This window comes from Podarcis liolepis, assembly GCF_965112155.1.
Source record: "Podarcis liolepis genome assembly, chromosome: 11".
NCBI classification, from domain to species: domain Eukaryota; kingdom Metazoa; phylum Chordata; class Lepidosauria; order Squamata; family Lacertidae; genus Podarcis; species Podarcis liolepis.
This window is the reverse complement of record NC_139565.1, coordinates 50,529,540-50,543,055: the sequence shown is the minus strand read 5'-3', so window position 1 is coordinate 50,543,055 and position 13,516 is coordinate 50,529,540. Positions and strand designations below refer to the sequence as shown.

At 44.1% G+C, this 13,516-nt stretch overlaps 1 protein-coding gene across 3 annotated transcripts in view; it reads right to left on the bottom strand.

The window, feature by feature from the left end:
* ALPK2 (alpha kinase 2) overlaps positions 1-13,516 on the bottom strand; it is a 67,239-nt gene that overhangs the window by 9,784 nt on the left and 43,939 nt on the right. For 2 of the 3 annotated variants that reach the window (XM_083465662.1, XM_083465663.1), the window contains exons 6-12: positions 11,595-11,742; positions 9,948-10,075; positions 9,816-9,851; positions 7,518-7,792; positions 7,302-7,390; positions 4,397-4,614; positions 1,354-1,402 (exon numbers count right to left, since the gene is read on the bottom strand). In XM_083465662.1, coding sequence (XP_083321788.1) covers positions 1,354-1,402; positions 4,397-4,614; positions 7,302-7,390; positions 7,518-7,792; positions 9,816-9,851; positions 9,948-10,075; positions 11,595-11,742 — 943 coding nt within the window. The remainder of the gene's footprint in view (positions 1-1,353; positions 1,403-4,396; positions 4,615-7,301; positions 7,391-7,517; positions 7,793-9,815; positions 9,852-9,947; positions 10,076-11,594; positions 11,743-13,516) is intronic. The other variant, XR_014517220.1, reaches the window with a different exon arrangement.

Genomic DNA, 13,516 nt, shown 5'->3' with positions numbered 1-13,516 from the left:
CACCATTACTCTTTTAAAAAATGCAGAAGTACATGTTGAAGGCAAGAAAATGGAAAGATCCTCTGTGGAATCATGTTGTTTTGCATTTCAGGTGGCTCCTAGTTTCTAACTACGTAGTTGATGGGTTGAATTTTCTTATCCACCCACCTCTGCTTTCACTTGCAAATTTAGCATCGTGATTCTCAGTGATTTGCATGATATGGTACTCTGGGCAATTTATATTTAAAGACAAAGCAGACCAATCTGAGCAGGCTGCATTACATCATTGTTTCAGTTTCCTTCCAGCAATGTAAACATTTCCTTTTTCTTTCCTAGTACAGTACATTTTTTTATTCTCTCCGCACCCAGCTAGTTTTTCTTGAAGAAAATATTCATAGCCACTATGGATCATTTAAAAATATCTTTCCTATCTCCTTTCTTATCTAGAAGAATTTATGTTGAATACATCTTGTCCCCTATTTTACTATTTTTTACAGCATGTATGCAAATTGCTGGACCTAAGCAGACTCTTGGAAGCATACAGAAGATGCATAAACTTTGATGAAGTCTTTTAGGAGTAACCAAAGCAAGGAAAGGATGAAATGAATTTCCCCGTGCAACTAGGGTTCTGAATCTTTAGCATAACATGCCACCTCTTGTTTAAATTCATAAAAATGTATTTTAAAAAAACCCACCCACACAATTTGTTTTCATAGATTTCCAACAGATCATTTCTTGGTTTAATGGTTTGTTACCTTCGCACATCGCTTCCCCCTTAATGCTTCCCTTTTATCAAGGAAGCTCTTGATTCACCCTGTACTGGCTAACACAGCAAAACTGCATCAAGTATGTGGGTAGAGCTCAGTTTGTGCATTCTGTGCCAGTGAGGTCTGCACTGATATTAACTCTAATACTGTGAGCTCTACATTGGTGAGCCCTGATAATGGATTTGAGCAGAATAATACTACTATATCCTTTGGCTGCTGCTACACACACACACACACACACACACACACACACACACACACACACCTGTTAGGAAGAATGATGGTTTGTTCCCAGATGGGTTAGGTGGAACATGATATTGTATGGGGGGTGGGGGACAACCAAGAGTGTCTGCAGTGTGTTTATCACTCCCTCTCCCAGAAGCAAACCAATGAGCCCTTTCAAAAGGAAGGTTCCATTAACATTTTATCCACCAGAAGAAGTCAGCAAGAAAGCCCTACTGAAATGCATTTTGCTTTTAAGAGCTGTGGCATAAAATGGATGCTGCGTGCTGCAACCTTCTCTATTAAGTTTGCAACATCACAAGGCTGAGACAACAATGGGGGGGGGGGAAACCAGGTCATTAAAAAATGGCGCTGCTTCACTCACCCTTTGGCCTGTGTTGCTATGCCAACGTCGGTTAGTTTCATTCCTACACCTACAAAATAAAACAGCAAGCCGGGATCACACAGGGGTATTTCATGTATAGAAAAGCGTTATATATTAATGCAGTTTTTATTGGCTTCACTGCTGATTACAGATGCTATCCATCACACTCTCTGTATATACTGTCACAAATATTTCATTGCTGCGAGGCAGGTTATTCATTCAGCACTGTCATTGAATATAGGTCTACTCTGGAGCATCTCTTCCTCTTAAGGCTTATCTACACCTTTTGCCCCACTACTGTGACTCTTGATGAGCTGCTTCAGCTCAGGAAGACTTTTTGGATCTGACCCTCCACTCTTTGTTCGGTTCTGGTGTCCCAATAAAGATCTGCAGTGGGGATCCTGAATCCGCAAAGATCACAACTCACAGGGTGGAATGCAGTTGCGTGTTTATTTATTGCGTTTTTACTCTGCCCTTCCTCCAAGGAGATTCGACTGGGGCATATGGTTCTCTGCCTTCCTCTTTTTGTGTGAGATACCTAGATGAGGGTAAGACACAAGGGAACGGGCCAAGGTCACACAATGATCACTATGGCCAAGTGGGCTCCACAGAACTTCACCTCCTTCTGTTGCGATCACAGAAGTTGTCCCATGCATGGAATGATTTAGTTCAGAATAGTCCAATGTGTGGCTTGAGGGCCACACATGGCCCTTGGCAACATCTGACACGCACAGACCTCACACTGCCTTCCCAAAGCTGGGTAAGGAGGCACTGGGCTTTGGGAAGGAGGCATGAGGGCTCTGACAGGGTCCTAGAACCATTCCTCTTCCTTCCCAAAGCCTAGTTGCACTTTCCCAGCTTGGGGAAGAAGGTGGGAGGGCTATAGGACCCTCCCACCTCCTTCCCAAAGCCCAGCACCTCACTTAGGGGGCTATGGGAAGGCAGTGCAAGGACTGAGGATGTGCATCAAAGTTTGGCCTTGCTCCCCCACCCTCACACGACAAGGCAGTGTGCAGCTGCATTTTCCAGGTTGAAAATGGTGGCCCACTTGGTATGAAAAGTTGGACTGTGCTGATTTGGTTGGTCACAAGCCATTATGCCCATTGCACCTCGGTGAGGCCTGCTCACAGGCAGAGAGGCACTGAAATCCTGCAGTTCCAACATTGGATTGCTGAAACCTCTTTTTTGCCAAAATGTGACTAGTACAAGACACACTCAGTAATGCAGTTAGGTAATTTTAGACTGTGGACTTAACCATCTCAGAGCAGCCACAACATGGACTGCAGCTGAATGTGGACCAGTCATTGCACGTTGGGGGAATGTGGGCAGGCAAGTGGTTCCAGCCAAGCCCAATCACTGGCAGCAGCTTCAACTCAGCAGTGCCACAGGTGAGAATGGCTCTGTGAGCACACCAAAGAGAGTGCAGGCATTCCCAGGCCAGCTTGTTCACTGCCAGTAGCCATAGGAGAGCAGCTCAGTCAACAACTGAAGCAGCAGCTCTCAGCCCAGCCCACTGTGCACAACCCAATTGCTGCCTGCACCAGTCAAACTTCTGCTGTGCTGGCAGAGGGCTTGTTTCCCTTGGGAGTACACCCAGCTGAGCTTGTGTGCCAAAGTCTGAACCTAACAATAAGACCTTGTGAAGAGTAACAGATGAACTGAAATGAACACTGCACATTTCTTTTTTGAAAAAGAATCTATAATGCTTTCTATCCTCTTTTCAAACCGGTTACCAGCAGTGGAAAAATGTAGGAATTTCTTGCTGCATTTGTTATATTAGTTGAATATAGCACCATTGTGGAAGCTGAATACTTGCCACAGCAGGTAGATAATTCATTTCTTTCCTCTGACAGGAGGTAACACATTCTGAATAAAAAGCGCTGCAGCCTTGAGGAGGCTGGAGAAAAGGAAATATCCATAAATCTTTCTACTTTAGTCAGTGATGTACTGTACCTGCAGGCATCCAGCCTGCAGCAGCTACTGAAGGGGTGACCTGAAGTTAGTCACACTTTCAGCTTACAAACCTCTACCCAACTTGGGCCCAGGGCAAGAGTCACAGGAAAAACCAGCTGAGCATCAACTGCAACAATAGACTGTGGGAGGGAGGGTTACCAAACTCTTTGTTCTTCCATGTGAACCCGACCAGGAAGGTGAAGTGTAGGTGGGTTCCCAGGAGGCAGGACACAGCAAGAACCTTTATTGAACTACATAACTGGGAAACAGGGACAAAGCAACTGCTTATATACATTCCTGAAAGCCCGGGCCACTCCCACTCCCAACGTGATGGGCTGTCTAAACTTCCAAACTGCGAATCACGTGGGTCACGTGATGTCTGACGTTTATAGAAGCTTCCAGGTTAAACTTAGTTACTGTTCTAAGTGCCACCCTCCATTGAGGGGGGCCTCCTCCCCACCATACGGAACAGCAAAACACACACACACACAAACACACAAATGGAACCTGCTCTGCTTCTGGGCTGGTCATAGAGCAGAGGAAGCGCCTTCCTTTGTAGCTTCAGGCTAACAAAAACGGAACGCAGTGCTCTATCCCTTCTTTGACACCCAGATGGAATTTCAAGCTTTGGGAAGAATGCCTGAAGGTAGAAGAATTCACTTCCATGCTTGTGCACCCCTAATTTTCATCATACTACACAGTAGCAGCCCAGGTTTTGGGTGGAGCTGCAGAGAGGCCTCCCCAACACCAGCCTTTCTGCAGCTTATTTGGACAGGGCTGGGCAGTGGCAAGGTCTGAGCTGCATGGATACACTGGTGGAGCAGATCTATCCCTCCCACCATTGTGGCTATGCAACCCTACCACTGCCATTCCACTCACCCATTGACACCAATGTTGGGAGGATGGCATTACTGATACCGCAGATATGGGGACGGGGCTTTGTCAGTGAGATGAATGGTTTGCCTGACGTCAGCCAGTGAACCTCTGGCTGAAGTGAGGCTTGAACCAGGGACTTCATCGCTCACTTGTCAGCTGCTACACTTCCATCAGCTTGACATCTAACACGGCCATGTAGTGATGAGATGCTCACCTTGCATATCTGTTACAAGCAAGCTGCCACTGGTTCTCTCGTACACCCAGTGCTGAAAGGTGCAGCATTTCTGGCCAGCTTCCGAGTCTCTTCGCAGGAAGTTTATTTCTTTTCCATCCCTGATGGAGTATTTCACGAATTCTCCAATTAGCTCCTCTTCCACGGTCGCATAAGGGACGTTGTTCTTGGGCCGATGAACAAGGAAAATAGGAATGATTCTAAAATGAAAACCAATAAATAAGACAATGACACATTATAATCCTAGGCAGCGCTTAAGGCTGCACTCATGAGTCCATGCAGACTGCTGTATTTTTTTCTGTATGTTCTCTCTGAGACTGATGGCACATTATAAAATGCTGTCACTCCTGGGGGAACTGCTGTAAGATTTTCAACACGTGTAAAAGGAACACTAAAGGGGCATGAGGGGGAGACCACATCAGGATTATGGTTAAATCAACTACATCTGTGTGGATTTTCCCTTTAAAAAAACACCTCTGCATGGAAATGGAACGGAACTTACCAGTCAACAGATGAAAAACAGAAATGAGCTAGATAAAGGCCATTCCACCCACCCCTAGTTCTTTGTAACATATAGTTTTCAGCTTCGGAAAAGTAGTCTGTGATAACTTCGATTTAAAAAAATAAAGAAACAGACTCAAGGAAGTAAAGTGTTTGGAGAGGTCAGGAGGGACACATTTTTAGGAAGAGCTGGAACAGGATTCTTTAGCAAATTACTGCAGCGTTTTTGAGCTGGGTTTCCGCTTGGAAAATCCTTCATAGATATGAGTACAGCTGTTGTGATGTGTAAATAAGAGCCCTAAAGCTATTCCATCATCGCCTCCAGAGCTCAGGCCCAACACAGTGTGCTCAGATGTGCTGCTCGCATCTTCCCTTTACATTTTACAGAGGCGACTTCTATTTTTAACTCTGCACTTTCACCTTGTTTGAACCAATATTTTTTTACTGCAGATCTAGAAATGAAGTAGCAGCCCTGCTGAACAGAGAGGGTCGATGCACACAACCAGGACAAACTGTCTCTCTCTTTCTTTGCATTATTGTTGGCATCGGTGTGTCTCAAGAGACAATGGAAGAATGCAAGGGTAAAGTGAAACCGTTGGGAGAGTTACAATGCCTGCTGTGTCGGTGGAGGAATGACATGTTTTATTGCAGATGGAGCAGGTGAAGGTGTATGCTTTTGCTGTTCCAGATGCAACATGGCATTTCTTCTCTCTGCGCTCCTCCTAGCATTCTCCTCTGGCTGCTGCTGTGGATACACAACCTCACTGCTGCTTCCAGGAACTACAGGGCAGGGTTGTTGTTGCCAGTCTTCACACCACATTTACAGACATCTTTATAATGCAGAGTTGGTCTGCCAACAGGCCTGGTACCTGAACCCAACTCCCCATGAAGCACATCCTTGGGCATCCTGCCATCTTACGTTCTGTGGGCATGAGCAAGTCAGTGTAGCTGTTGCTGAGACAGAAGTGCAAACATGCTGCAAATATGGGCTTGGAAGAGCACATCTTTGTGTTATGAGACTCTGTCCTGCCTCACATGGCAGGTGCCTATTAAATTTATTTCAGGTTAACCTGCACAATGTATTACGTGTCTCCCCCACTAAGATACTTTTAAATGATTCAGATGCATCTGAAGGAGGTATCTTATATCCTCTTGAAAGAGATGACAAATTTCAGGGATATGCAAGACTCATCCCCAACGTCATGCATGAACAAGAAGGAATTTCAGCGATCACTGCAGGAGGTGGCTATATATGACTATCCTACAGCGGAACAGCAAATCCTTTGAAAAAGATCTGAGGTCATGCTGGTCCAGCCATCCATTACAGCATTTAAACGGCGTTTCCTTACCAATGTGAAGTGTTGAGCTGGCGCCCCACAACAAATAATAATAATGATAACGATAATAGTTTGCATTAACAGCAATTTGAGTGCTCAAAGTGCTTCAGATACATTGGGTTGTACTCAGCGTAGCACTAAGGAGAATGTTCTGCTGACACAAAGTTTTCTCTTGCACAATTGAATCTTCACCCCCATATTTTCTGGAGCTCCCCACCAACCCTCCAGAGCAGATTTGGGTGTGACATAGGGCATGCACAGGTAGAGGATTGGGAGGGGAGACCCACTGCACTAGAGATAATTTCTGTGCTAGCATAAATATTTAGTTGAATGCCACCCATTGTTTGTTTCTTGTGTGCATGATGAAAAAAGGATAAGATGACAATCCCTTGCCCTGGAGAGATTTCACCAGAGGTTTTCAACCTTTTTGAGGCCGCGGCTCCCTTGACCAACTACATTATAATGTGGCACCCCTGTGGGGATCAGGAACCTAGTTATGTCACCCCTTGCTTGCAAAGCTGGCAGCTTCTCATCCTTTTTTGAACACCCTCCAATGTCCATTTCCAACAGCAAGGGCTGGTGGACTGACTGGCTGGGCTTCCTCATCCACTTGCTTGCTTATTCTGAGGCCACCTCAGCTCCTGGCAACCAGCGCCTCCTGACCAGCCCCAGAGGCACCATTTGCCTGCGGAGCTTGTAGCCAGGGCTGCTGCAATAAACAGCCACAGAAGCCTTTGGGAGGCAGAGATGCAAGAAGGCATCAGAGGGAGGGAAGGAGGGAGGGAAAGAAGGACAGAGGCCAGTATTGCCTGCGGCACCCCTGACTATCATTCAAGGCACCCCAGGGTGCCAAGGCACACTAGTTGAAAACCACTGGCTTACATAATCCAGTATTCAAGGCAGAGGAAATAATAGAAGAAAGAGAGGCTAATTCACTCCTAATTCTCATTCTTGTCCAACAGCATGCATGGAGCTAGGTGTGGATGTTATCCATCACACCATTGTTACGGTTGCAACACATGTTTATTTTTTTAAAAAATGTTACTCACTCAGGCACCTCTCCAAAGCCCTCCAGAGGTTTTGTTTCCGCAGCATATATCTTGGCGTACTCTCTTGCCGTGTTCTGAACATAACATTCCTATATAAAAGAGAACCCAGTGGCATGGCAAGAAAGGAAACAATTAACACAGTTAACCGTGGCCATAGTTTAAAAGCTTGGATGTCCCCACAGGCCTTGATTACAGAAGGGTACAGCAAGCACTTACCTGCAGTGCCAATTTGTAATTCTTTTTCATGAGTTCATCGTTGTTCCTGGTCCCATATGCAATGGCATTGTGCACTTTCAGAACACAGGGGTGTCCGGGGCCGAACACGGGAACTAAGCCTTGCATGACTTTGCTTCGGAAAGCCTTTCGGTGCACTCCTTCCCCAAAATGCAGCTCTTCGGTTATAATCCTCCCATGCAGGCTGTTGCCGAAATAACTATCACTGATGAAATCTTCCCTGAACATAAGCTCTAAGAATTCAATCTCTTCCAACCCTACAAATATATAAATATGCATAAGACCTCAACGAAGAAACTACATTCTGCTGAGTAAAAAAGTTTATGCATATGCGCACCAAAGAGAAATCAACTGGGGGGCGGGGAGGAATCAAACTAGAGGAAGCAAAGGAGACAGAAAGAAGGCTCAGTGGGGGAAATGTATGAGGGCTTCTGGGATTTTTCATGCCCTTCTTAATACTGCAGAATCACATAATTTTTGAAAAGCATTTCTGATAGTGAGGGTTACTATGTAGTGGTTTTTGATATACTGCAAGGTACTGCAAAATGTTAGTACTGATTCTGAGGCTGATTCGTACTACCGACAGATTCGTGGTTGCCATGTATCTCTTCCTCCTGTTGGCCATGTCTTGCTCATGGTATCCACATTAAGGTACTGTAATTTTGGCAGTGTGCAAAACTGGTAGATTATGTTCATGGTGAATCAGTCACTTAACCCACATGCCACAGCAAACAATAATTGGGTGGAACCCCCTAAATCTGTTCCAGAATTTATATGAATAACCTGCTTAACCACCCCAATATCTATAGACCTCCAGGCAGTGCAGTGTTGACATCAACAACCACTATATGACAGCATCCAAAGATAAGAGTTCTTTCTATGATGCTCATGTAGCAAATGAACCCTTTTCAACTTTTCTTCAACTTTAGACGTATTTTTTTTAGGGAAGCAACAAGTATAGCCATTTACATATATATATAACAGTATATAGCTCTGTAACCTTAATTATATTCTTTTGCTATTTTGTTATTGTAACCTTTTTCTTTTCTTCCTGTTTACTTTAATTCACTGTAATGTTTTCAGTACAAATAAATGACAACTTTAGACTTGGGCAGAAGAGGAATAAACTCTGTGATGAAGGTTGATGTGGAGCTTAAAGCATCTGTGATCATGCATGGAAGCATCCAAGGCTTCCGGTCCTACGTGGATCTTCATTGTTGGAAATGCAGCCTGAACATGCTGTGGGGAAGGCTAATCCTTCTGGCATGTGGTGATGTGGTTGCTGTGTATTCGGGGTCAGGAAATCGGTAGGGAATCAATGGCCCTCCAGACGCTGACAGACCCTTCCATCCCGAACTGCATTCTTTACCATTCCTACTACTACCTGGAAGTCCCCTCTTAGCAATTCCATCCATGTATCAAATTCCAATAGCAAAGGCACACAAAGACGCATTTGCAGGTAACGAATGAAAAGCCATGCAACTGTTTTCAAAGGGGACAGAATGATCAATCCTGCTTCTTGAAGAGTCAGAACAACTAACCATCCACTAGACTGAATAAGCTAAAGCTGACTAGCACAATATGTTCAGCAATGATGAAACCTGTTGGCAAAAGTGTTATCTATGTTTAGCACGGGCAAAGCAAAACACATGCTGGTGCGATTAGAGAAATAGCAACATATGGGGAAAGTATTTCTCGTCTCTTAATTCCTTGCCTTTCTCCTTGGGTAGTGTTACATAGCACAAGACTTTGCAAAGGCCACATGTTTGGGCACCGGGAATGCTTGTATCAAAACAGTTCATTGTTATGGTTCCTTTCTCTCAGCAGAGTCCCTGTGGGGCCACTTCAGCTGCTTCAGTTTCAATGGGGCTTTCTGAACCTGCAAGCTAAAGCAGCAACCTTCGCCAAGCGAGTGAGGCAGACCCAGGGAACCATAATGATGGGGAACCTAGGTATAATGTTCCTCTTCAAGAAAAAAAAGTCAAAAGCAGAATGTGGGCTAGGCTCTCAAGGAGTGGCTGATGCGATCAGCGTAGGAGAGCTCAGAATAAGGTGACTCAGTGTTGATGGGAAGACTCTTCATGTATACTCAGACAGACTTTCTTGTACATTACTGCTTCACATATTTCAGGGCAGACATTACAACCATCTCTGTCACTGCGTCCTAACAAGCCCTGGCTCAAATTAGTAACAGCTATGAAGAATATGCCCAAGTACGATTATGACTTGGCACGATTCTCCATAGGTGAACAGGAAGATGGACTTACCAAATGGACTTACCTTCAACATCCTGAAGACTGGAAAGATGTTCCAATACTGCAGAGAGAACAAAAACAACACAGGCAAGGTTTAGACAGTAAAATAGCACCTTTAATTGTGGTTTGTCTTAAGAGACAATATGTTAGAATTTACCTTCGGAGGTCAGGTGAAATTCTGCAGACGCTTTCCCATACATATTCTTCAAGCAGCAGTGGTAAAGCCCTTGGTCCTTTTTACCAGCTTGAACTATTGCCAGGGATACTGGAAAGTCATCTCCTGCACTAGAAGAGATGTTAACATTGGAATGTTTGTGTTTTAATACCTTTTCTGCTTAGTTTTTCAGAGGTTTGTGTGATCTCTTTGTCTTCCTTCCCCTCTCCCTCTAGTTCCCCACCCCCATTACTGGAATGTAGGGAAATATGGCCACTGTTATTAGTTATTGCTGCTGGAACAGTAGGCAAGTAAGTGGCTAGGAAGGAGTTATTATTCAGCTCAGATTTAAATCCAAGCTGGGGAAGAACATGGAAGTCATAATACTTGCCTTGATTTTAAGGCAAGCACTATGAGTTGCTGAATCTCATACTTAGCAACATTTCTAACAGATATGGTGCGCCAAATTTGAGTCAGGCCTAAAAGCAAACAAGCATGTAAATAAATGCACATGAATGACCCAATTCCATGTATACATCTGAAGTCACTTGACAGCTATAGGGTACCACACTCACCTATACCACCCACTCCAACAGCATAGGTTTCATGTGTTTACAAAATGTGCAAAGGATTTTTTATAGGAGCTATAATCCATAAATGTTCATTTCAAATATATCTACAGGATGCAGTACTTGTTGTTTTTTTAATACTGCTTTTATTGATTTTCAATCAATAAATTTTGAGAAAACAAAACAAGATAAATTTTGAGAAAACAATTGTTACAACAGTAAACCACAAATAACTTGTCCTGATAAAATTACAGGCCATGTGCTGTACTTGTTGAATTTGTTAGTTCTGTTGCCACTGGTTCCATGTGCTCTGTCAATGCTTAGAACGTGTGTTAGAATCCAGGAATCATTTAGGATTAAATCAATCAAGCCCTGCTTCTTTCACTGGTTCTACTGACTAACTGCTCTATGGTACAATAATTTACTGTATCCACAAATTGTAGAGATAATCCACACACACAACCAGTCCTCATCCACCCCTCATTATGTGTACTGCTGCTTGCAGGAGATTCCTACCAATAACTCCTCTTCCTGACAGCAGCACTCCCGTACCTATAGAACTGTGCACATGGCAAGGCTGTTTGTTGCTCAGCCTTTACCAAAAGTGTCATGGGCTTTGAAGACAATAAAACTCAGGATGCAAGAGAGAAAAGTGCTAAGAGGAAGGCACGCTCGGCAAATCCACACCACGATCAACTCCCACCCGGAAACCAATGTCCCCACTGTGGAAGGATGTATGGATCAAGAACTGGCCTCCACAGTCACTTACAGACTCATTGTTAAAACTGTGTTTATGGACGACAATCTTACTCGGCTACGAGTGATCGCCAAAGAAGAAGAAGAAGTGAATGAATGAATGAATGAATGAATGAATGAATGTTACCCAGACAATCTGAAGGATGTTGAAGTAATCCATTATTACAGTATCTCTTCACTAGGTGCAGCTGTCATTTCTCTCCATCCCATGATACCATCAGAGCTTTGGTCATCAAAATAAGCACACTACCTAACACGCACACTCCCCTCCACCCATCCAAATGGCATTGAAAAGCATGTATGTTTATTGCGTAGCTCTCCTTACCTTCTGTGAACTTGGGCAAGTAGCTTAGAGTCTTTAGTCCATGTAATGGTGGAGTCTTCGTGAATTTCACTAAACTGGCAGCACAATTTGATATTTCCAGAGAGGTCAGGGAACAGTTCAGCTTGGATTTTCTTCACCAGCTTTGGTGCTTGAAGTAAAACACAATTCAGTGAGTGGCTTAAACACATAGTAAAGCCTCAGGACCAATTTAGACATTACATGTCTGTTGACATGTCATTCCTGTAAGTTCATTGTAAGAGTTTAAAAATAACAATGATGCATACACCTTAGAGATTGTGAACCATGTAGATTTATTTTGCTTAGGGCTATGGGTTTCTTTTCTGATGAAAAATCAATCAACCTTTTCACTTTACCCTGGAGCAGCGTTTCCCAAATTTGGGTCTCCAGCTGTTTTTGGACTACAAGTCCCATCAACCCTAGCTAGCAAGACCAGTTGTCAGGGATGATAGGAATTGTAGTTCAAAAGCAGCTGGACATCCAAGTTTGGGAAACACGAGTGAAGCGATTGTAGCAAGCAAATTAATATTCTTCCATAATATTGTTTATTTCTTTATAAATGTTTATTTAAATGTTCTAAGTCAGTGGTGGGTAACCTCTGAGCTTCCTGGTGTTTATTTATTTCCATTTATAAAATCTTTTAGAATATTAGGATGGCGTATGACAACAACTCCCATCGGTGCCAACCAGGATGATGGGATTCATAGTCTAGCAGTACTTGGAGAGCCTCTGGTTCCTTAACCCTGTTTTGAGTCCAAACCCTGGCCCTGAAGATGGGAGCCACAGCTTCACACATATGTTCATGTGCCAAACTATCACTAGCCCCGAGTCTAATTAAGCAGCACTGTCCACAATCCAATTAAACCAGAGTGGTTTGATTTAATTCTAAACCACATTTTTTATATTATATTTAATAAAAGGAAGGGCACACAAGATGGTAGTTATTAACTGATTGGGTAAGGACTCACAGTTTTGTAGAGAAAACTAAGCATGTATGCAATAGCTGATTTCTCACAATAACCATTTCATGGGACTGAGACGTCAGATGATAGCAATACTTCTCTTTTGGTAAACAATATTGAATTGGGGAGAGCCCATACTTCAGTGGTACAACTCATGCTTTTCATATAATAGTTTCTACATTCAATCTCTGGCAGAGGTGCCAGCTTGTGAGGCCGATTAGGGGGGCAATAGATAGATTCTTTATTGTCATTACACTAGTGCAACATTGCACCAGTGCAACGAAATTGGATGCCATCCCTTAAAAACAAAGCAAAACAACAGCAACAACCAAACAAACCACCTTCCAACCACCCCCACCCCCACCCCCATCAAACTCCCAGGTCTCACTATCGAGTTACAGCATTCAACAAGGCCACAGCTCTTGGATAGAAACTATTTTTCAGTCTATTTGTCCTTGACTTGATGTTTCTATACCTCCTGCCAGAAGGCAGTAGTGCAAACAGACTGTATCCCGGGTGAGATGGATCCTGCAGGATGTTGTTTGCAATGTCACACACATGACATCACACACGTCTGGCACAGGACATCAAGAGCAACTAGGGGTGGAGCTTAGCATGGTGACCATGGAGATTCAATGGCCACTGGCAGGACTCTGCTTTGACCCTCCTTCCCCTTCATGGCAGTAGGAGGAAAAGGAGGAGCAGCAGCTGGCCGCTGGATCCACACTGTGCTAGGCTCCGCATTTTGCCTCCTTGCTTATGGGACATTGGGGGACCCCGGCCCCTATCCCTAAAATACTGAGGGGACCAACACGGGCTGGGCCCCTAGAGCTGGCACCCCTGATCTCTGGCATCTCCACCTACAAAGCAACTCAGAAAGCAAAGACAGGAAAGACCTGTGTCTGGAGCCTAGGAGAATTTCTGCCCAAGGACTGCTGATGT